Here is a 23,766-nt window from a genome sequence, read left to right as displayed (position 1 = left end):
GTGATATTCAGGAAAAGCACAGGAAAAGCCTTGAGATGATTTGTAAAGCAGAAAGGTAAATCTAATTTAGATTGAGGCTCAGGGACTGCCGCAGACAAAATGTAAGCTGAAAACCAAGGGATAAGTCAGGGATGAACAGGAGCTGAAGACATTTCAAGTAGAAGGGACAGTAGGTCCAAAGTACAGAGATATAAAATAGTCTGACAGATTCAAGGAATGAGAAAATGCCTAGGGCTGAGTGTAGGGAACAAGAGGAAGAGGGGTGACAATGAGACTGAAGCCTGTAGTTTACTTTGGAATGGACCAAACCAAGAAAGATTAGTATTAGGGGAGAGGAATGGATAAATAGACAAGCAGATGATAGAACAAATATAAAATGTTAATGGTAGAGTCCAGGAGATCAGTCAGTGGATATCCACTGTAATTTTTTTTTTCAACTTTGCTATCTGTTCAAAAATGTTCATAATGTCACAGAAAAGAAACTGGAGAGGTATTTAGGGATTAGGTCACGTTGAACCTTGTTGACCATAGGAGTTTGGACCTTATCCAATGATGGATCGAAAACCATTAAAGGATTTTGATCAGGGGGGAAATATGATCAGGTTAGTTTTTTCAAAGCTCAGACTTGCTGCTGTGTAGGTTGGGGCCAGAGGGCTTGCTAGGAAGTGAACAGGAGAGAAAGCAGGGAGATAAGTAGGAGGCCGTAGCTGTTCTGTAGTATGGTGGCATGAGTAGAGATGGAGATAATTCCGTAGATTTGAGATACATTGTAGGGAAAGAATGGATCAGGCTGACTTGGTGTGATAGACTAAGTGGAGATGGAGAAATGATGGAGATGGCGTCAAGGAAGACTTGCCATGAGGATAGATGCATGATGGGGCTGTTCACTGAAACTGGAAAAAAGACTTTGGAAATTGATGAGGTGTGTGAGTCATCTAGCCTCATGGTGAGACTCTCAAGTAAGCTTTGGATATCTGGTTCTGAAGCTCAGAAGAAAGATCTAGACTAGATACATAATTTGGGGCGTCATGGGTGTATTAAAGGCACTTAAAAGTATGTGAACAGTTGAGATGCCTAGGAGAAGAGCCCTCCAGGGCAGATTGAGCCCTGTGGGTGAAAAATTTCAAGGAAACTGATCTTGGGTCCATATTAAGAAATTGTAACAGAACAGAGTACCTTGGTATAAGCGTAATTAACCACACACTTAAATTATTCAAATAACGCTGTATGGCCATTTCTCAGGAATGTGGTAGAATAAGAAAAGACCAGTTTTGGGTGAGTTGAGTTCAGAGGGTCTCCAAATGTGAGATCTGTGTGATCTGTGAAATGTTACAGCTTTTTAGGGGCACAAGAATCAAAGTAAGAAAGTAAAGGCCCCTGCTTCCTCCTCTGTCCCTATCTATCCCACGCACCCTCAAGAAAAGAGGGAAGCTATAATGAATAAAACTAGGAAGAAACATGAAAATGACTTTTCATAAGAAGCTAATGAAAGGGCATCAGAAAAGTAAAAAGAGGTGGTGTCATGATGGAGAGCTGCCTTGTATTAATAGTTCCTTAAGTTGCTTTGCAAATCCAAGATCAGAATAGTATTTCCAATGCATATGGATGAATGTTTGAATTCTCTGCTATTCTCAGAAAAATCTGAAATGGAAGGTGAGAAGAAGCTGCCTTACAGTATTATAAATGACCTTTCCGGGGATAGGAAATGTTCCGCTACTAAACGAAATAACCAAACTGCATTGAAAATCACTAGCAAGTATTCATTATTAGCATTCAGGTCTCCAGGGGCTATCCCAAGCCCTTTATGAGGGCTGGTCAGAAACATACCAATAAACCTGGGGTGAATAATATTAGGCCAGTCCTGTCAAAATACTGGTAATGCTCAATGAAAAGAGCACAGCTGTAGACTGACACTCCTAAATTCTGTCATTTGCATTTATGAAGACGCTAAGGGTCCAGTTTAGATGCTTAGGTGAGGGAAGAGAATGAAGGTTTCTTGAGTTCTGTCTGTATTCCAGTCATTTTCCTAGATGTTTCTCATGTGTTCACTCACTTCATCACCTTCAGCAACTCTGAGAGAATACTTGCATTAGATGCATTTTTCAGAATAAGAAATTGCAAGGTTTGGAGAAGCAAAGAAACTTATGTATAAGGTCGCATACTTGTAAGTGGCAGAACCAGATTGGAATCAGTGACTGCCTGGATCTAGGAAAGAGTTCTTTGCCCATCCCTGCTGTGTCTTGTTTGGAATTTAGGGGGAAATGCTGGCTGTGTTCAGCACTCTGCATACATTCCCGTGGTGGCCATTCAGCGCTACAGTTCACCTGGTCCCTCTCTTCCCAGCAAGGCAGTGCATGTGTCTGGGCCTTCCTCTTTTTCCCACAGGGAGGGAGCTGAATTCCCCTAGCTGATGCCAGAATCCTTAGCTAACTTACTCCTGTAGATTTATTTTCCTCTATCTATAATAAGGGCTTCGCAGGTGACACAATGATAAAGAATCACCCTGCCAATGCAGGCAGGAGATGTGGGTCTGACCCTGGGTCAGGAAGATCCCCTGGAGAAGGAAATGGCAACCCACTCCAGTATTCTTGCCTGGAAGATCCCATGGACTGAGGAGCCTGGCGGGCTACAGTCTTTGGCATCGCAAAGAGTCAGACACAACTGAGCACACTCACACATGTGTATAATGAGAAAAGAAAGAAAATATGGAACTGAGCAACCAAAATATGAAATTTAGCTGGCTTTTTCTAGCCCTCTCCATGTCCCTCCACCTGGGACACTCACAGTGAAGTTCCCACTGAACCTTCCAGGTGTCTCTTCTCCAGATCTAGTGGCAACTCATGTAGTTGCCTGGAGTGAAAGGAGTGGACCAGAGCCAGCTGTACGATGGCTGATGTCCTTTTGCACTGAAGTGAAGCATGGGGGTGTCTAAGGACTCATGTTGGCCAGAGTAACTCTCCAGCAGTTCTCTACACATCTCACATTAAAAAGATGAATTTCCTTTCACCAGACATCATTTCTACCATCCAATTTCCTTCTGTTGCCTTTCCAATAGAACTAAATTTATTAGTTCCAATAGAACTAACTTTATTCCAATAGAATAAAGCTAAAAATCAGCTCTGACCTGACAAACCAGTCCTGACATAACCATCCCACTGGAAGCACAGATTCTTTTTACAAGACCACTAGGAGTTTTGTCGTAAATAATCCAGGAACCCTTGAATTCTTACGCTGCAAGTTCACTATGGAAATAGCGGGGAGTGGTGATGATAGGATGTGAATGTGTGAAATCCATGGACAACTAATTAGTATTAATGGCTTCTTAGGAGAAAGGATCGTTGTGGGTAATGGAAAAGGATGGGCATGTAGAGGGGCAAGTCAGACTGTCATTTCTATGCTGTAGAGGAGAGAGGCCTGATTGATTCCAGCAAATGTAAAGAAATGAAGGTGCGAGAAGATGCATGGAGTCCCAGGGTCTGGAGGGGCCTCTGCAGGCAGGATTTTAACATGAGAAAGATGAGGTCTGCCAAAAGGAGTGTGCCGAAGAGTACCATACCTATGAGGCCATGTATTCTAGGTGTTTTTGACACCGGGTTACTGACAGCCTCCTCCATCATGCATAGCTGATTTCACTGCTGAGAATCCATTAAGTAATGAACCTGAAGTAGTCACAGAATGGCAGGTCATCTCCTCTGCTTAATGCTGGGGACTCAGCTCTGTGACCCTCAACAGATGCACAAGGGTGCTGAGTATGGAAAAGCTGTAAACAGCTCTAATGGGGGGATATTGCCGCAAGATGCTGAGTGCTCCCAGGTGGTCTGAAAGGAAAAACCTGGATCCCTAAGTACAAAATATCACCAGGAAGTATTTTACCAAAGAGGAGAAGAACTGAACAAGAAACTTGAGGAGAACAGCATCGCTTATGTAACTTTGCAGAAGTCAAGTTGGGGCCAAGGACACCCAAGTTAGGAGGACCGTTGGTTCACGACATATGTACTGTTGTCGCTCATGTTCCTCTCTGCCTTGATGTCTTTATTTATAAAGCAGATAATGTAGAAATGCCTTCTTACTTGAAAAGATTCAAGCATTATGGAAGTCGATAAAAACAAAGCATGAATCACCATCCATCCCCACACCCACCCACTTCCTCGTCCAGAGTTACCATTGTCAATAGTTGCTGAGCTTCCTCATAGCCAACTTTGTATACATTTTCATACGTTTAAATATCCAGGTGCAGATACACATTGAGGGAGAGACTGTTTTTTCATGTAACTGAATGCATACTGTTTGTTTTATTTACGCTTTGTTTTTTTCCCATTCAGTGATGTATCCGAAAGACCTTTCTGGACACCTACATCTGCCTTGCTCTTTTTAATGGCTGCCTAGTGCACCATGGTATGACTGTACCATAGTTTATTTAGTAGTTCCCTTGTTGCCAGATGGAAAATTGTTTCAAGTTTTTTCTATTACATAAGATGCTGCAGTGATTATTCATATATATATATGTGTGTGTGTGTGTATATGTATATATGTTCTTGTTGACGTTCTCCTTTCTGATTTTATCATCTTTCAAAGCCAAGATACTGGTTCTCATTTCTTAGCAAAATAGCAAGAAGGAATCTGTGGCCCTTCATATATTCTCTAAGTGACCTTGGATAAATCATTTAACCTCAGGAACTTGAACTTCTTAATATAAGAAATATCTGGCATTCCTGTGTATGTGTATTCTAAAATCACTGTGGATTTGAGTGTTCATATAAGATAATGTTGATGACTAGCAGTCGTGGAGGGCCTGCTTTGTGCCACAAATAAACTTGAGATTTAAAGTATCTTCCTCATTGATACTGTCTTTATACCCCTTTAAGTGAAAAGTTGAAACAAAGTGAGATTACTTGTCCAAGGTCACCCAAGAGTGGGTGGCAGAACAGAAGTCACTTCTAGGTCTGTCAGTGTAGTACATGAACACACCTGTTTTGGAAAAAAGGCATGATATTGATACAGGAAAAAAATTATTCATTAATCTAAAGAAATTCTCCTTTGAATCACTACAAATACAACGGGTCTAATTTTTATCAAGAATTTGAACAGAGGAAAAATAAGGCAATGCAGTCTTTATTGTTAAGCAGTAGTTTGGAATGCCCATGAGAAGACCTGCATGTTGTTCTCAGTCCTGCCACCATAATTAGTTACTTTTATTCTCTCGGCTTTCATTTCCTAATCTACTAAAACGAGGTTGAAGATGGGGGAGGGGAGGCGAGCTCTCTGTGGGTTTTTCTGGCTCTAAGTTTCTGTGGTGCCCTATGCCTGTATTTGTGATCACCTGTCTCTGCTGTGTGTGTTATGACATTGTGCTTAGGGGTGAGGCTGGGAGACACAGACGTAGGCTTAAAATGTATGTACTGATGGGTCAGACCATCCTCCTGGCAAGAAGGCTCTGGTGCAGCCAAGAGTGGAGACAGAATGAGAAGCATCTCTTTGCCAAAAGCTGCTGCAGATGGAGGAGCCAGCCTGTCTGGGCGGCCCATGACTTTGAGAGGAGCCATTTGGCAAAGTTATTGGCAGGAGCTGCCTTGCAGCACGAATGCTGGAGACCGTCCTGGGCTGGAGTGAATCAGGGATGCAGCAAAGGTGGCCGGTGGAACAAATAACCATCTGGTGAGCAGGGCACTGCTCATCTTGCCGCGCCGGCAGGCAAGAGCAAGTGCCAGTTGGTGAGGCTGAGCTCTCAGTGACATGATCTGACAGGCACGATAGACTGTCTCCCTTGCTATTGTGTGCTCCATGGAGGAGGTTGTAAATCCCAAGCAAACTTGGTTCTCTCAGAAACCAGGAAGCCCCAGTTTCTTCTACTGTTATAAAGTAAGAAAGGAAATTCATCAAAATTATTGACTGCATTTCTTGCCAGCTGCTATGGTGGTGGTGATGGGGGGTATGGTGAAATAGAAATTCTTGCTCTCAAGCACCTCTCCATCCATTTGAGCAGATGATGCTCTGTCCTTCTCAAAAGGTACTTAATCATAGAAGTACCCAGACTGGGCAAATCTGTGCTACATTTGCCTCTCTTGAGACAATGGAATCAGAGCCTGCCTGGCTCTAGACCCCCCTCCAGCAACATCAGTTCTGAGGCCTTGGAACAGACCCTCCATCTCTCTGAGTCTTTTCTTGCCTGTAAAATATGGCACAGGCTGAGGCAACATGCCCCCTGTTAGCATGATATACTTTTAAACATTTTATTTATTTATCTATTTTTGGTTGTGCTGGGTCTTAATTGCTGCTCAGGATTTCTCTTGTTGGGTGAGTGGAGGATACTCTAGTTACTGGTGTGTGGGCTTCTCTTATTGCGGAGCACAGGCTTTAGGGCACACAGTCTTCGGTAGTTGTAACACGAGGGCTCACTAGTTACAGTTCCCGGGCTCTAGAGCACAGGCTCAGTAGTTGTGGCACATGTGGGCTTAGTTACTCTGGGGTGTGTGGGATCCTCCCAGATCAGGGATCGAACCTGTGTCTCCTGCATTGGCAGATAGATTCTTTACTGCCAGAGCCACCAGGGAAGTCCCTAACATGTTATTGTTTATACGTGAGCACAGAATACATACAAAAGAATCCCTCTCACTCCATGCATTTGGAACCAGTATTGATGGTAAATTGGAAAAGTTAAGGCAGAGAATCATAAAAATGATACACCTGTTATATTTACTTATTTATTTGAAGTTTAGCTGATGTTGTGTTAGCTTCAGTTGTAAAGTGATTCCAACATATATTCTTTTTCATATTCTTTCCCTTATAGATATTACTAAATATCATGTATAGTTCCTGATACGCCTATTTTAAGCAGCATTGCCTAATTCTGATGACAAGCTTCTTGAAGAATCAAGGCTTAGTCTTTGAGTATGGGTGGGACTGCTGACTGGGGCACACATTCTTCTGTGACATAAACCACACCCAAAATGACAAAGACCATGTCTGAGTTTGGTTTCCTTGAGATTGAGTGAGCGTATAGACCCCTGAGAAGCAATCTGAATTACAGATCCTTCTAGGTTTTCATGAATGTCGCCCATATTTTATCTTTCCCACATTTAATTGACAGTTCTTGATGATCTTTTGAAAGCATTCAACTTAGTTTTCATGTCAGACAGTCATCACTGTCCATGATATTCAGTTAAATAACCAGTACAACTGACATCAAGGGATTCGGGAACCAACACAACTGACTTTCAGTAGACATGCAGCTCAAACAAAAGAAGTGGAAGTGAGCCAGTGGACCAGAGATGAGCCTAATAAATTAGCTGTGAATGTAGAACATGCTGGAGACACATTTTACAGAGGGAATTGAAAGCCTTTTTTCATCTGATGAGTCATCTTAGAGATCTATTAAAAGAGCTTCTGTTGTAATTATGATAAGGAGGAAGAGCCATCATATGCTGAGTGCTTACAGTGTACTAGGAATTGAGTTAAGAACTCTGTTTATACTATATATGATGAACTATATATTATGTGTATATGTATATATTGTGTACTACATTAGTGTGTATACATAGGATAATGGGTGTGGGGGTGTGTACCATTTAATCCTCACAACAACCCTCAGCTATATTGAGGTTAATTCAATTAAGGCTGAATTAGGTGAGACTTTTAGGTCTTATTCACCACTATTATCCATCTCCTGGGCCAACATCTGGCAAATAGCACTCATTACATGTTTATTAAGCAAATGAGGGAATATATGATAAAACTTAGAGAAGTTGTGTAAACTGCCTAGCATTAATCAGCAGCCTCAGGACTTTCAGTGCACATATGTCTGACCCAAAAATGTATGTTCTTAAGAACAAATTTAGTTCTGTTGTAATAATTTCTTTTTCACAAAGGACATGTACTTTGGATCCCATGTTTCCTTAAGAATAACCTAATAGGATACAAATCTGGGATTATCTCCATTTTACACAAGTATGTAGATGCTTGAGAATAGGGTCAGTAGCTTGTCCTGTAAAGGGCCGGATAGTAAGTATTTTAGTCTTTCCTGGCCGTATAGTCTGCTCAACTCTGTCACTTTAGCATGTGGGCATGACTGCATTCTAGCATTCTATTTATAAAATCAGGTAGTGGCCCATAGACTGTAGTTTGCTGACTCCTGTTCAAAAAACTGTTTGGAACCCAATAAAATTTTTAAAAATGTTGATCTTCCAAAGTGAGTGACTACAGTAAGTGCTACAGGATGCTCACCTGAACAGGAATGGTTCGGTGGGGAAGGTGGGGTCTTGGTGGGATGCCGACAGGTGGAGAACAGTGGCAGAGGCATTCCTAATCGAGAGTGGAGTGTGTTCTTAGGAGGCAAAAGCAAGCAAGGAAAATGTTATATTCCTGAGCAAAGGAGCTGGAGACTATAGACACCGAAGACTGTCTGATGTCGGTTAGAACCCGCATACATCCCACATGTCTTCCAGGTAGTGTCCCTGTAACTGCTCACTCAGTAGCCACTTTAAACATGCTTATTATATACAAAGCACCATGCTAAGAAAAGGAAAAATCCAGGTATGTAATTAAAAACAAAAACCTGATACAGACTCTGTTCTCATAGAACTTGTGTTCTATTGGGAGGATACACATTATACACAAATGTAAGAACATGAATATAAATCTTGTTAAATGCTATGTAGGAAAAGAATAGAGGCTGTGAGAGAACAAAATATGTGCTCACTGATGGAAACTGGGACTATAAAGAAAAGTGTAAGAAAAGAAAGTCGAATTTACCTCTAGCCCCGAACATAATCATTATAAACATTTTTTGATGTATTTTCTTCCAGGCTCTGTGTGTGTGAGAGAGAGAGAAGGAGAGAGAGAGATGGATGGATAAATAAAGGAACTATATGAAAAATGTATCATATCTGTTTTTGTTTTGTTTGTTTTGGTCCCACACACAATACTGTGAGCATTCTTCTGTAATATCCCATAGTTAAACTATAATTTTGCCAATTACCCAATGCTGGACGTTTAGATGATTTCCAGTATTTTGATGTAATATTTGTGTGATAAATAATTGGATGAATCTAAATCATCACTCTGGTTAGTGTCTTAGGGCAAATGTCTGCATCAAGATTGCTGGGTTAAATGGTACAAACAATTAAGTTTCTAGATCATATAAATCAATTGCTTTCTTAAAAAACTGTACCAAGGAGCACCTTTGTAATTGCTTTGGCTCTTTCCCACTTTTTCTAGTCTGTGGTTTTCCTCTGCTTTACCTTGTCATACATTTTCAAAGTGTTCAGGTTCATCCTAGAGAACATATATGGGGTGAAAATCAGGAGAAAAAGAAGTCATAAAGACATGATCGTGGAGCTTTACTTTGATCCTGTTGCCCTTATCCTCCCCCAAAGCCCCGGTCCTTTTTCCCTTCCTAGTGGGAAAGCAAGCTCAGTGCTCAGCTTCTGGTATTAAACACATGGGTGAGTAGCTTGTCCTCTGGGATTTAGATGCCCACCTGTATTAAATCAAATGACTTTCCTGGTTCCAGGGCATTGATTGTAGATAAGTATATGGAACCTGGTGACCCAGAAATGTTAATTTTCCTCAAACTGGTGAGTAGGTAGTTTCCAAGAGTGATTGACCCACCATGACAACCAGTATGGCTGTTTAATGAACTAGCCTCTTGTGAGGTTCAAATCTGATATTTCTGAAAGCTATGTTAACTTTTTCTTGTTAATACTACATGTAGTCAAATGTAATTTGAACCCCGATAAATCTGAGAAAACTAGACTCTATTATTGGCTCAAGATTTCCAGACATCTCTTAATTTTCCTGCCAAAATTGGGAAAATGATTTTATGAAAATGAAAAGTAAAAATCGTATAAATTACCACCAGGATGGCATTTTTAGCGAGTGATTTTGGCCCCTCTAACAACCCTTGAACAATGCAGAAGTTCATTAGGTATAATTTATAGTCATCCCTCCATACTCCTGGTTCGTCTGCATCCAGATTCAGCCAGCCAGACTGTGTGGTTCTCAAGTATTTTACTATTTAAAAAATACCCATGTTTAAGTGGACCTGTGTACTTCAAACCATATGCTGTTCCAGAGTCAGCCCTGAGCTGACTGTATTTCACGGCTTTCTGTATTTCACGAGCCTTTGGGGATTATAGTTGGGAGTCAGTCTGAAGTCTCAGTTCTTTTTCCCTTGAATATTTGTGGCACTTTTCTCCCTTTGAACTATCTGGAGGTATTGCTGTAAGAATACTAAGTTCTTTAACTTTTTATTTACAATTTTATGAAGTATTAAAAAATGAGACACAGTTTGTAACCTAAATGTCCAATAAATAAACTTTAAAAGATACATGGCTGGCTGGCTGGCTGGCTGGCTCGGTGGAAGGATGGATGAACGAACAGATGGACAGTTGAATGGATAAAGATTTGTGTGGTTAGTAGGTGAGTTGAATGGGTAAAGATGTGTGTGGTTAGGAGGCAATCCAGCGGCTTCCCACTAAAAGTATTAAAACAGTTTCTAGAAGCATTAAGTTTCAATGATGATTTGAGATGGTAATATTAAAATCTACCTTTCATTTCTTTTCTCTGCTGGCTGTGAAGCCAGCACAGGTAGGATGAAGTCAGAGTACTGATTGGGGCCATTTAAATGCATGGGGGACAAGCTTCCAGGAATTCTTCAATGGTGCTAGTTTAAAAGAAAAAGATATGATATAGGGGAGAAGAACTGCCCTGGGAGCCTGAGCTTAACAGGAAATACTGTTCAGTGCCTCCAGCTGATGTCTCTTGCAATGATTAATATCTGATCCCATTCCAGATCTGTCAGATTAGCCTGGGTGAAACTAACATAATATGCTTTGGAAGTTAGACCCTCTAGTCACTTCATAGGATATAAGAGGAAAGTTGTGGGCACAGTTCCATTTGGGTACAAAGTGTATTTTCTTATAGGTTCCCTGACCTATTGCAGGGTCAGAGATCAAAACCCTACTAAGGTCTCCCCAGGACCTGAAGAACTCTGTGCACTGTAGTGAAAAATGCAAGAGGAGTCTGATTATCATACTGGGCTTCTGCTGCCAACATGCTTACTCAGTCCCTAAGCTTCCTCAGCACAATTTGAGATGGAAATTTTCCGATCAGAATTTTTCCTATAAGTCTAAGAAACTTGGATTTGAGCCCATTGCCCAGGCCAGGTTTTTTTTGTTTTTTTTTTTTTTCTTTTTCCAGTTCCTTGACAAGCAGGTTGCCTTTGAGTCGCTCATATGGATCGCCTTGATCTAGACATTGGCACATGATGAAAAGGCACAACACATCTTCCTCCTTTTGTTTGGCCCTTTAAGAAGATTAGTCTGCTCACCATTTTCTCCTGTGCTTGTAAGTCTGTTTCCTGCCTGTCCCGTTGTTTACGTGAGTTTCTCCTAACGGATCTTCAAGCCACACAGGCTGGCTTGTGTGGGGTCCTCAACCACCCCAGCCATTCCTGCTTCCCTGTTCCTCTAAGTCACTTTCCCGGGACCTATGTGACCTGCCTCCAACCCACATTTTCTAATGACATTTCCCCTGAATTATTTGAATGACTTAATCATAACAACAGTCTTAGATGTATAGTCTCATCCCCATTTCATAAATGAGAAAACTGAGGTCCAAGTCCAGACAGCCTGTCAGAAAGAGGCAGACCTGAATTTTGTCTTCCCAACTGAAAAGAGATTCTGAGAACACAGTTATCACATCTTTACTCCTCTAGTTTATGTTACAGAGGACATTGTAGTGCTTGGTGTATAGGTGTTTAGTACCTGGCTTTTAACCTGGATCTGAGTTGGAGAATAAATGATTATGTCTCCATAGTTAGGACAGCAGCCAGTAACATACTCTTTATGTGGGAGTTTGAACTTGGGACTCCCTGTTAACATGTTGAAGCCAGTTTCTCCTACTTCTTCTAGGGTTTAGGTAATAGGGCTGATGTCAAAAGTTGTGTTGTATGTTTCTGCAGTCACTTGGAAATATACCAGCTCATTAAGAGCATGGGTCATTATTTATTCGTTCATCCATTCATTTGTTAATGTGTTTGTTCATTTTACTCTTTTTTTTTTTTCATGCCGCCCCCCACCCATTTTACTCTTTAACCATTCAGCAAGTATTGATTGAGTGTCTGAAATGTCATTCATACCATATGAGTTGGCATATGATAGCATCCAAATGAAAATGTATATAAAGGGTTATTAATATTGGTTATGAGGGGGAGGGGAGAAGTGAGCAAGAAAAAAGACAATTTAAAAAAGTTCACCACATCGGTGATAAGACAAGTATATATAGTGTAATTCCTCACATATAAATTTCTGTATGAACTGTGAGAGTTCATTGAACAGAGTAGTTATCAAAATACCAATGATGGTTATCTCTGGCTAATGGAACTTTTATTTTTACTATTTATCTTTTCTAATGTATGACAGTTTTCAATACCTACATGCATTGTTTACACACTGGAAATTATAAAGCTGTCATTGTGGTGAAAAATAATTCATGGAGTGTCTGTTATGTGTGAGGAATCAGTCTCTGGCTATCAATGTACTAGATATTCACCCAAGTTCTTCCTTTTTTCTTGGAAGTCCCATTAGTAACTCTTCAAATGAAAATCTGAAGAGTAGTGAAAAGTGGACACTGTCAAATTCTGTAACAAAAATTCCATTAAAGTTCTCTTACCTGTAGGTTCAAGTGAAAGGGCTTTGGCAATGAGCTTGGCTCTTAGGTTTAGAGCTCCTTTGGTGTTGTGTCTTGGCTTAAACAGTAAGGGTAAGATGATACTTGTGAGCTCAACCTATCATTTCATAAGGGGGCTGGAGAAGGGTCTTGGAGGAGTCAGTGAAAATCAGTTGCAATGATGGAAAACTCATCGAAGAAAAAATATCCTAAATCGTGTGGGTTGAAGCCAGCCCCTCTGTACATAAAGGATCTCACCGTCTGTGTTTATTGACACAGAACGTAGTTTTAATTACCCTGAAGGAATTTCTGGCATGTTTTGCCTAAGCCAGTCTTAAAATGTTTAATCAGTAGTTTCATGACAACCAGGCCCACTGGCAATGGGGCACCTGGGGGCAGCTGGTCAAGGGTAGTATATTGCAGAGTGACTATTAGTGACAGCAAAAGTATGCTTTATCAGAGAGACAGAAACAGGAAAATGAGATGGCCTTGACTTTAAAAAGTTTGGCATGTCTTACGTCTGAGAAGCCTGGGTTTCCTTCCCAGTTATTGACCATGATCTAAGCAACCTCCATAACCTCTATTTTTTGGATATTGAGGGTAAACTTTGGTAAGATGTTATAAGCCAGAGTTTGAGCAACTGATCAAGCCATCAGCTTTATTGCTTAACAACCAGTGACTTGAAAAAAAAAAAAAGAATTTACCTTCCAAACATAGGCCCAGGGAAAAATGTAGACTTTTTTGTGTTAATCACAAAATATTTTAAGAAAAGCGCTATAATAGGAAAAGCAGGATAATGGTGTCACATCATAAAGCCATCTTAATCTATCAAATAACTTGAGGGGAAGCCATAGCCCAAGGTGAATGTGAAGGCACCAAAGACAGTTTCCTTGATTTTTATCTCTTTGTTCTTGAATCCCTTAGTTGAATCCTCTCAATAAGATGTAAAAGCAATCAATAGTACTAAATACTGTCTTTTTTTCATCTCTCCAGGTTTAACTCCAGATGAAATTTCTCTTTTTCTCTCTACATAAAAAATGCCCTTTTCCCTGTCTCTTGTCACAGCTGTCCCAACCAATCCGCATATAGGCTAATTTTTACTTTTTTATGTAGACAGCGGAGGTGAATATCTTGGCACCTTGAAACCTGAATAGGAATCTAAAGGTGTCTTTGGCACAATATATTGAGCCCCCACTTGTGGAGCTACCAAGAGTGTCTCTGTCCTATTTAGTGACATAATGGCTTGCTGATAATCCTTTTTGCTTGCACAGAAGGGTTTCTCAGTCTGGATCATAGGAACATTCTCTGAATGCCAAGGGAATTTCCAAGCTTATAGAGAAGTGAGGCCATTGGAAATGAGTCCCTTTTAACCATCAAAACAACTGGGCAGATAGTTGCTTGGATGTTCTTGGTGTACCAAGACTAATTATCAGTTTTAAACAGTCTCCTTTCCTCTTACCTTTCAAATTAGTCTTTCAGTAAACCAACTTGGCTAACCAGGTTGTTATGTCAGTGGCCAAATTTTAGGCAAGGAAGGAGTTACTGAAATAATAACCCCCTCTTATATTTCTGATGGGATTTTATATTTCTGCAAAGTATTTTCTCAACTCTTACCTATGAGGTACAAATTTGGAGAGCAGGTTTTATTTTGTTTCATCTTCTCAGTGAGAAAACAGACCCAGTGGAGTTCATCAACTTGTCCATGATCACGTGGCTGGTTTGTAGTGAAGACCTGACTGAGGTCCAGAGATTCTGATTCCGAAAACAGAGCTCTTTCCCATGAGATTAGAATACTTAAATAAATCAAGTTTCATTGAACTCTTAAGTAGATGAAATCTTGCAATTTGGGGAAAAGGTGTTCATTTTGCAAGACATTAATTAGCCACCTCCATCCTTAATATGACGTTGTTTGGGTAGAGCAGTGTGGCATATTACCCTTTGATTGTTGGTCTCGGTTGTGGGATTTCTCATTCCTCAGGTTATTTATTGTTGCTATTGCCACATGGGCAGGTTTCGGCCACACTCCTCACCAGTGGTGCAAGCCTCAAAGAGGTAGAGTTTGGTGATTATAAAGATGTGGAGCAGTCAGTGGACTTCGTTCTATTTCAAGACTGAATACAGCACTCAAATATCTAACTCACAAATAGCTGCCATATGGGACAAGTAAGAAAATAGGTAAGAAAGACAATGAATTCATCACTACTGACACCATCCTTATCCCCTGGAAACATAATCCAAGGACAGGGAAGTTAGATTTACTGAGTGGTCTTTACATGCTAAGTACCTATTTTGCTTCCTTTACATTTAACTATGTGAGTAGTGGATTCTTTATTAAGAAGCTGGGCTCAATAGTTAAGTCCTCTAACTATAAGTACCCATATGTAAAATCACGACATGAACATGGGCAAGCTCCACAAGATAGTGAGGGACAGGGGAGCCTGGGGTGCTGCCGTCCATGGGGTTGCAAAGAGTCAAACGTGACTTGGCGACTGAACAACAACAACACAATCATGACAATAAGAGGAACCACCTTCTAAGGCTGTTGTAAGGATCAAGTGAGATAGTATTTGTACAATGGTTAGCTCAGTACCTGACCTAGATTGAAGATTCATTAAACAGTTGCTTGGTTGTCTTTAGTATTTCTAGAAGCCTTAAATGATCATAGGTGTTATTTGTTCTGGGCCAAACATTCTTTCTGCCCTCCAAGTCCCTATAGTTCAGAATTATACTAAAAAGTATACTCAAAGGATTAAGAGCCCTGACTCTGAAAAACACTGAGTTTGTCTCTTGACTCCATTCCTCACTAGTTCTATGACCTTGGGCAAGTTATTGAACCCCTCTTAGCCCAGATGTCTCCTCAGAGTGAGACTAACAATGCTTAACTTCTTAAGGTTGCTGTGAGTATTAAATACGTATTACAGTATATATAATGTGCTCAGGACAGCGCCAAATATGTAGCATGTAATAAAGATGAAATCATGTTAGGTTGTCTTTTCACTAGTATTACTTCAGTTACCTAACTGTCCTAAAGCAAAATCATTGCTGTCAAATGACGGTTGTTTTGGTTACAAAACAGAAACAGGTTAATAATCCAACCTTAACCTTTGATCTAGTATCAGTTCTGGCTAGTGGTGATTGGTCTCTTTTAAATAATAAATATAAACTCATAAAATAATAAATGGAATCTTATGAGAGACTTAGCCAACTGCTCATCTCTTCTAAATATGAGATAAAATATTAAGAAATGAAAATCCATTATCTACTCTAGACACCATCAATAGGATAATTTTTAAAGGTAATAGCTTTGAGATACTAAAAAATTAATAATAGATTAATTATAAACCTCTGTCTATATTAGTGGCATCTTGAAGTTTTCTATTAAGACTTAATTTTGTTATTTTTGAAAAAAATCTTCCTTCTTTATTTTTAGTACTTCTTATTTTTGCCTGATTCATAGATTCTGCTAGAGTATAATCTTATACCTCTGAACACTTCAAGAGAAAGGGAGCCTCTTCTTATCAGTGAGATGACTTCTGTTTCTGAATGCATCCAATTGCTTACAAGTTGTTCTGTGTGTCAGAGTGTTCTCTCTTTTTTACCATTGCTCCTAGCCCTACAATATGAAACCTTACCTCAAAAGCTTGGTCCTGGGCACATGATCCCTCTTTAACTATGTGAAGATAGCTCTCCTAACCACAGACTTCCTCACAACTCCCTAGATGCCATGTGACTGTTGTTTTCTACTCTTATGTTAGTAGCATCACTTGACGTGTTGCTTAAACACAAATTGCTGGGCTCCCCCCAGAGTTTCTAGTGTAATAGGTCTGGGATGGGGCCTAAACATTTGCTTTCTAAGGATTTCCCAGGAGGTGCTGTTGCTGGTGGTCACAGCAACGTTTTGAGAACCAGTCCTTCCCAAAACCCAAAGGCAGCGCACTTCCTGTCCGGGAGGCTGAAGCCCAGAGAGGCTTTGTGGTGTTGGTGGTGTCCCCTCAGTAGCCTGGATTTTGATCGCCCAGGAGCAACCTCCCAGAAAGACACTAGCAGGGGGGACCTGGGGAGTCTGTAAGCACCTGTGTATGTTAACAAACGTTGTCACTTCATGCCTCCTGGAGTCTGGATCTGAACCCCATGTTTGTCACAGGACCCAAGGGAGAACCCAAGACAGAGACTAGTGGCACAATAATGAAGCATGAATTATCCAGATGAAATCACCTATGGAAACAAAGGTATTAGTATTATCATTTATACCTACTATTCTTAATAAAACAGCAGTATGGAAGTGTCAGACAGTTCCCATTGCTTAAAAGTTGTGCTGTGGGACCCAAATCCATTAATTCACATTTGGAAAGCAAAGTGTAGATAGGAAGCATCGTTGAACTTACTGTTTTATAATAGAACTAAGAATGTGTTTTGATGAGATGTGTTAGTATCTGGCAAAGACAAATAATAATTAGCCAAGAAATGACCAGAAAGGGATTAAGTAAGGTAAGAATAGACCCTGCTTTAGAGACGATAGAGATGTATGTCGAGTAGGCTAGTAGGCTAGTGAACCAGAAGAAGAAAAGAGCTGGGGTCGGCAGGCAAAGAAAGGCAATGTGGGCTTCTTAATTTGTGTATGATGAAGAAGGAAGCATCTTAACTAAACGGGTAATTTTCAGTTAGAAAGCAGATCTAGAAATCACTATGTGGGAAAGACAGTATCTTCCAACCTGTATTAAATATTTGGAATCCCTTTTATTATAACCCCTAAATAGTCCCACCTGATTTGGAGGACATAGCATGAGGAATTTTGCTGGCTTGTTTTTATTTGTTTCTTGAAACTGTTCAGGGAGACCCTTTAGCTTGACATGTGGCTGCATTTTGGGAGCCCTGGAAAATAAAATTTAGTACAAAAGAACTATGTATTTTTATTTAAGGAAAAAAGAATCATCAGAGATTTTCCCTTGAAGTGGAGTTTGTAACAGATGTAGATAAGAACTCTGAGACAAAGTGAAGAGTAAGACAGAAGAGTCCCTTTTGAGAAAAAGAATGGGGAAAGAAGAGTTTCCAAATATTTGTTATAGGGAAATGAAACAGAAAAGGTGGTCAATGACTTAGCAGGAGAAGAAAGCAAATTGTATATTTTTGTGTATGTATATATGTTTATGCATATTCTCCAGTCTATAAATAAGGATGTGTCAGGCATTGGTGTCCCAAGGAAATTATACAACCTTAGCTTTATACATTGATATAAACTCCATACAAGTTAAATTCCTTAATGTGTTTTCTTAAGACAATAAGAGAGCAGGGTTTGTTTTTAAATAATACCTTGGGGGTATTTGTGATATAAGGTAGAGTTCAGCTGTTTCATTGCTCTAGAAAAACTTACACTTTTCTGTCTGACTTATTTTAATAACAGGTATATTTCAATATATAGGGGCCATATTTCATTGTAATTTCAGTGTACATTTTTATCATTCCTACCAACTAAATCACTTTTTCAGTGCATTCTAATACAGTATTGATTGGAGGGAGGGCTGAGTTTTATTTGATTTTTCCTCAGTAATAGTACTTTAATGATATAAGATTAGATGAACTTTGAATAGATTTCCCCGAAACTTCCAACTTTTATGCCTTCTTTACCTCCTCTGAGAGGGAGGGAGAGGGAAGGACTGAAGTATTTGGTTGTTTGGTCATGTTTTTGGGTCTGTATCATGTTAGACTCAAAATTTCCAAGAGCACTAAAGCTGCAAGTGAGAAAGCCGTGGTTCAGAGTGAAAAGATTAAGTGCTTGTTAGGAGGGAAAATAGCAAGGATGAATGCTGGCTTTTCACCATATCTCATCAAGTCCACATGTTGCTGAAAAGCACTTTCAAAGTAAGAAGACTGTGCCCTTTCAAAATGCTAAGGGGTTAAGGTTCATAAATAAGCATAGTGAAAGTGAAGTCGCTCAGTCATGTCCAACTCTTTGCGACCCCACGGACTGACTATAGCCTACCAGGCTCCTCCATCCATGGGATTTTCCAGGCAAGAATACTGGAGTGGGTTGCCATTTCCTTCTCCAGGAGATCGTCCCATCCCAAGGATTGAACCCAGGTCTCGCACATTGTAGGCAAATGCTTTACCGTCTGAGCCACCAGCCAAATTAAATAAGCATAGGGTATGAAATGAATGTGTATGTGTGTATTATCATAACGTAAGTGCCATGCAAGGCATTATTTTCACAAGTTAAGCTACTTTCTTCAGAAATGGACTCTGTTAAGATTTGCTTAAGATTGCCTTGAGTTTTCAATGGCAGGTTAAAATTAAGTAATAGCAGTATAGGGCATGAAGTCATGTGTTGCAATCTTTGATTGCCTAAATTGTGCTCCAAAGAGAAATAAGACTTTAAGATGTAGCAGCAGATTGGCATGAAGGGAGTCTGCCATTCATCCCTTCCTTTACTCAGCATTTACTGAGCATTTACTGTGTGTTGTGCTTTGTACTGGGGATGCAGAAGTATAGTAGATACACCTAGACTCTTCTGTTAAAGGGACTCATGTCCTCATGGGGGACACAGATAGGACAACAGGCAGTTATTATGTAGTCTGAGAAGTTATGTGATGGGGGGAAGACGAGGCACTGTGAGATGATGGAGGAAGGCTCTTGAAGAAGGAGATGGCTAAAATGGGACCTGATGGATGAGGAGGAGGAAGGTGCAGGGAAAGAGGGATGAAGCGCTCCAGGTGGGGATGATGGTGTGGGTCAGAAGATACATGACTTAGTCCTACCTGACTTAGTGGTTTGTTGACTTCAGAAAAATGTCCATCTTGGAGATTTAGTTTCCTTATCTTCCTGTGGGGGGGGGTGGAGGGGGGAGGGGTTAGATGGTAGTGATAATGGTTCTGGCAAAGACGGTGGCCCTGCTTGGTAGGGGGAGGAAAAAGGAGGTAAACAATAGCCATTCACATTTCCTGAGCACTTATTAGGTGCCATGTTTAAGCATACTAAAGAATTTCTATACATTAGTTACCAGCTTGAGTTTTATAATCTCTAGATGAGGTCAGTTCAGTTCAGTTCAGTCGCTCAGTCACTCAGTTGTCTGACTCTTTGCGACCCCATGAATCGCAGCACACCAGGCCTCCCTGTCCATCACCAACTCCCGGAGTTTACTCAAACTCATGTCCATAGAGTCAGTGATGTCATCCAGCCATCTCATCCTCTGTCATCCCCTTCTCCTCCTGCCCCCAATCCCCCCCAGCATCAGGGTCTTATCCAATGAGTCAACTCTTCGCGTGAGGTGGCCAAAGTATTGGAGTTTCAGCTTCAGCATCAGTCCTTCCAATGAACACCCAGGACTGATCTCCTCTAAGATGGACTGGTTGGATCTGCTTGCAGTCCAAGGGACTCTCAAGAGTCTTCTCCAACATCATAGTTCAAAAGCATCAATTTTTCGGTGCCCAGCTTTCCTGGTAGGCATCCTTACTATCTCTGTTTTACAGATGAGAAAAGTGAAGTTTAGAAAGGCTATGTGACTTGCTGAAGGTCATACTGCTAGTAAGTGGAAAAGCCAAGATTTGAAAACAGAAGTTGACTCTAGAGTCTGCATTTTCTAATATTACTCTGTTGTTCATAACCTAACTTTTTCACAGGGATGATATAGAACTGAGTGGGGCAGTTTATTTGAGAGAGATTTTTAACAAGCATGGAACTCTGTGCTGTCATTATACATGTTGAGCTGAACGTGAGTCCTGAGCTTGGTAGCTAACCTAGAATAAAAAGTAAAAATGGTTTTAGCCATATGTGGGCTTCTGTTACTTGTCTTGTCAGCAACCCCTTTTAATTCCATGGATTCAGCACATTAGTAGTCAAAAGTGGCATTCCCTAGGGGATATTTTTTTTGAAGCAACCAAACATTAGATGAGCTGGACCATGGATTTACTCCCAGATGACAATTGTTATGTTAGAAAGTCCTCAAACATTTCTGAGATCGTTAATTTCTGTTAATCACTAATGTGCCTCTCTGACTGCTTGGCACAAAGTGAAATGGAGGCTTGGCAGTTCTCCAGTTCTTTTCAAGGTCTTGGCTTCTCATAGGGATGATTCAGAGCCCCAGATGCATTCTAAAAAAAAAATCTCTGGACTACCTGGTTGACATACATACACACACACACACACACATATATATATTTAAAGTCACTTGGTCGTGTCTGACTCTTTGTGACCCCATGGACTACACAATCCATGGAATTCTCCAGACCAGAATACTAGAATACTGGGGTGGGTAGCCTTTCCCTTCTCCAGGGGATCTTCACAACCCAGGGATCGAACCCAGGTCTCCCACATTGTAGACAGATTCTTTACCAGCCGAGCCACCAGGGAAACCCACATATATATATGAGAATATGTGTGTATAAACATATACATATACACACATATTCTCATATACATATGAGAATATATATATATATATTTTCTCAACCTTGCCTCTACTTTTTTGCCAGATAGACTCTCTTCCTGTCACTTCAGTGTCCGACAGTCTTGTCTGCACTCTCATCAGCCGTTGTGTTGTTGTGAACTTAGGACTGTCTGCACTAGTGACAGACAAACAGGCCCCTGTTGCTGGCCACTGCATCAGCCACCATTGGGGATAATTGAGAAAGTTCAGAGAGAGGCAGTTGTAGGCTCTTTGGGCACAGAGAGCATGCCGCCACTCTAAAGGGAATGGCTGGTTGTAATCTACACGAGGGAGATCTGCAGTGAACTAAAATAATGAATTCTTCTGCATCATAGTTGAATTCCAGAGGCTAATTATTAGTTTAAGTCCTGCTTGAGGCTCCAGTAGTGGCGGGGGTGGGGTTCCTTTTGGAAGCTTGATTGAGCTAATGTGAAAGGCATGGCTATAATTCAGATATACTAGTGAAACACAAACAGTTTCATGTATTAATGGTCACTAATGATCTGTAATCAAGCTATGATTTGTTAGGTTAAAGACAAAGATGCGATTAGTTTATTTTGTTCAGGGGTATAAATGGAAGAATTTATCAATCTGCTGATTGTTCTTCTCCATTGGAGACAGTGGACAGGAGCATAGTCTGAAGCTGTGGGACCTCGGGGTGCCACTGTCTGTCACTGAGATTATCCCCGCTCCAGCCCCTCTTAGGTCTACCATCTTTGTCAAACGGGATGAAGAGAGTACTCTTCTGGTGCCCTCTCTCTGTGACTTTTCCTCTGCTAAACAAGCCCCTGCAGTAGTAATTTTTCTCTTTTTTGCTCTGCTCTGGTCCCAAGCTTCTACTAGCTGATATCCTCAAAGTAGTACTTGTTCAAACATGTAACACGTAAATATTGAGAGCCAGTTATGTTCCAAACACTGCCCTAAGCCTTAAGGTTTATAATGATTTTCAAGAGAGTCTCGTCTCAACCTTTGCAAAATTTACAATCTCTCTGTAGGTGTCTTTAAAACTTTCTGTGACAGTAACTACTCCTTGCAGTGCTTATCACCAAAACCCCTCAATGAAAACTCTCTTGGTATGAAACAGATGCTCTGTTGAGATAGGCATCTTTGAGAACAAGGCACTTTAATCTTTTGGGGGTACATCAAAATTGGCACTAGAGGTTTTGAGGGTTTAGAATGACTCCTTAGAAAAGATAGACCTGGCATCTACCCTAGTCTTTTATTTAACCCAAGGAAGTAAATACATATAAATCCTTATGGGAAACCATGACAATAAATTGTAAAATCCTTTCATCCTTAATCAAGTGAAAACACTGTGTTCCACTTGACATGCAACCACAGATTGCAGGTTATTCTGTTGAGGCACTGGATCACTTGAGAGCATGCTGAGACGGTGGGAATGATCGCACTCCCATAGCACGTGACTTCTCATTAAGTTAATTTTTCTTGGAGTATAGTTGCTTTACAATGTTGTGTTAGTTTCTACCATAGAGCAAAATGAATCAGTCAGACAGATGCCTGTAGCCCCTCCCTTTTGGATTTTCTTCCTACTCAGGTCACAGCAGTGCGTTCAGTAGAGTTCCCCGTGCTATACAATATGTTCTCACTAGTTTTCAATTTTATACGTGATATCAATAGTGTATATGGTAAATGCCAATGTCCCAGTTCATCCCACCTGCCCCTTTCCCTCTGTATCCATACATTTATTCTCTGTGTCTCTATTTCTGCTTTGCAAAAAGGACCATCTATACCATTTTCTAGATGCCACATATATCCATTAATATACGTTATTTGTTTTTCTGTTCGTGACTTACTTCACTGAGTATGACACTGTCTAGGTCCATCCACGTCTCTACAAATGATCCAGTTTCACTCCTTTATATGGCTGAGTAATAGTCCATTGTATATATGTGCCACATCTTCTTTTTTCCATTCCTCTGTTGTTGGACATTTAGGTTGCTTCCATGTCCTGGCTGTTGTAAATAGTGCTGCTGGGAGCATTGGGCCATAGCACATGACTTCTTTCCTCATCAAAACTAATCACACACACACTCACTTGCAGTTTACTCATGTGAAAGGACTATCAATGTGTTTTGGCTTCTCCTCTCCTCAAAGGTGAGAACTTGTGTCTCTTGCTCAGCATTTATCCTAGAATCTAAAACAGTACCTGACATACAGTGAGTATGCTCAGTAAATATTGGTTGAATTAAATCCAGGCACAATGATGAGAGTTTGAAAGTTAATAGTAGCATTTGTGATTTTGTGAAATAAAGCAAAATTACTTGATAACAATGATCTTAACAATTAGTACTAGTAAAGCATTAGGACGCCATAGCTGACCTCTTTGGCATAAGATTATTTTTCATGTCCCCTTTATGTTCACTTCCACATAACACCTATTTCAGTGTGCTAATGACATATTTGATAAAAGGAATTTCCTATATCTTTGGCCTAGCAGTGACATTTCTTACACTCATCACAAGGGTGACCAACCACATTTCTAATGTGAAATGACATATCCTTCAGAATCCAAAGAGGAGCTTTAATGTTCAGGAAAGTCTTGGCAATAGGTAGGTGGATTGTGTGGTCATTTTCTCCTTAATTTCTTCAGTAGATGTTTTGGGAGGCACTTACTGTATGCCTGGGATGGGGTTAGGTGCCAGGAATGTGGAGTAACGAGG

At 40.4% G+C, this 23,766-nt stretch overlaps 1 protein-coding gene across 5 annotated transcripts in view; it reads left to right on the top strand.

Annotated features, from left to right (window-relative positions):
• PPP2R2B (protein phosphatase 2 regulatory subunit Bbeta) overlaps positions 1 to 23,766 on the top strand; it is a 485,402-nt gene that overhangs the window by 176,470 nt on the left and 285,166 nt on the right. Inside the window, exon 2 of one of the 5 annotated variants that reach the window (XM_061149444.1) lies at positions 16,811 to 16,895. The exons of the other annotated variants lie outside the window; for them this stretch is intronic. Within the exon in view, the coding sequence (XP_061005427.1) occupies positions 16,859 to 16,895 (37 nt within the window). The 5' untranslated portion in view covers positions 16,811 to 16,858. The remainder of the gene's footprint in view (positions 1 to 16,810; positions 16,896 to 23,766) is intronic. 5 annotated transcript variants of the gene reach the window in all.

This window comes from Dama dama, chromosome 9, assembly GCF_033118175.1.
Source record: "Dama dama isolate Ldn47 chromosome 9, ASM3311817v1, whole genome shotgun sequence".
In the NCBI taxonomy this organism is placed as follows: Eukaryota; Metazoa; Chordata; class Mammalia; order Artiodactyla; family Cervidae; genus Dama; species Dama dama.
The sequence above is the reverse complement of the archived record's forward strand: the minus strand, read 5'-3'. Positions and strand labels throughout refer to the sequence as shown.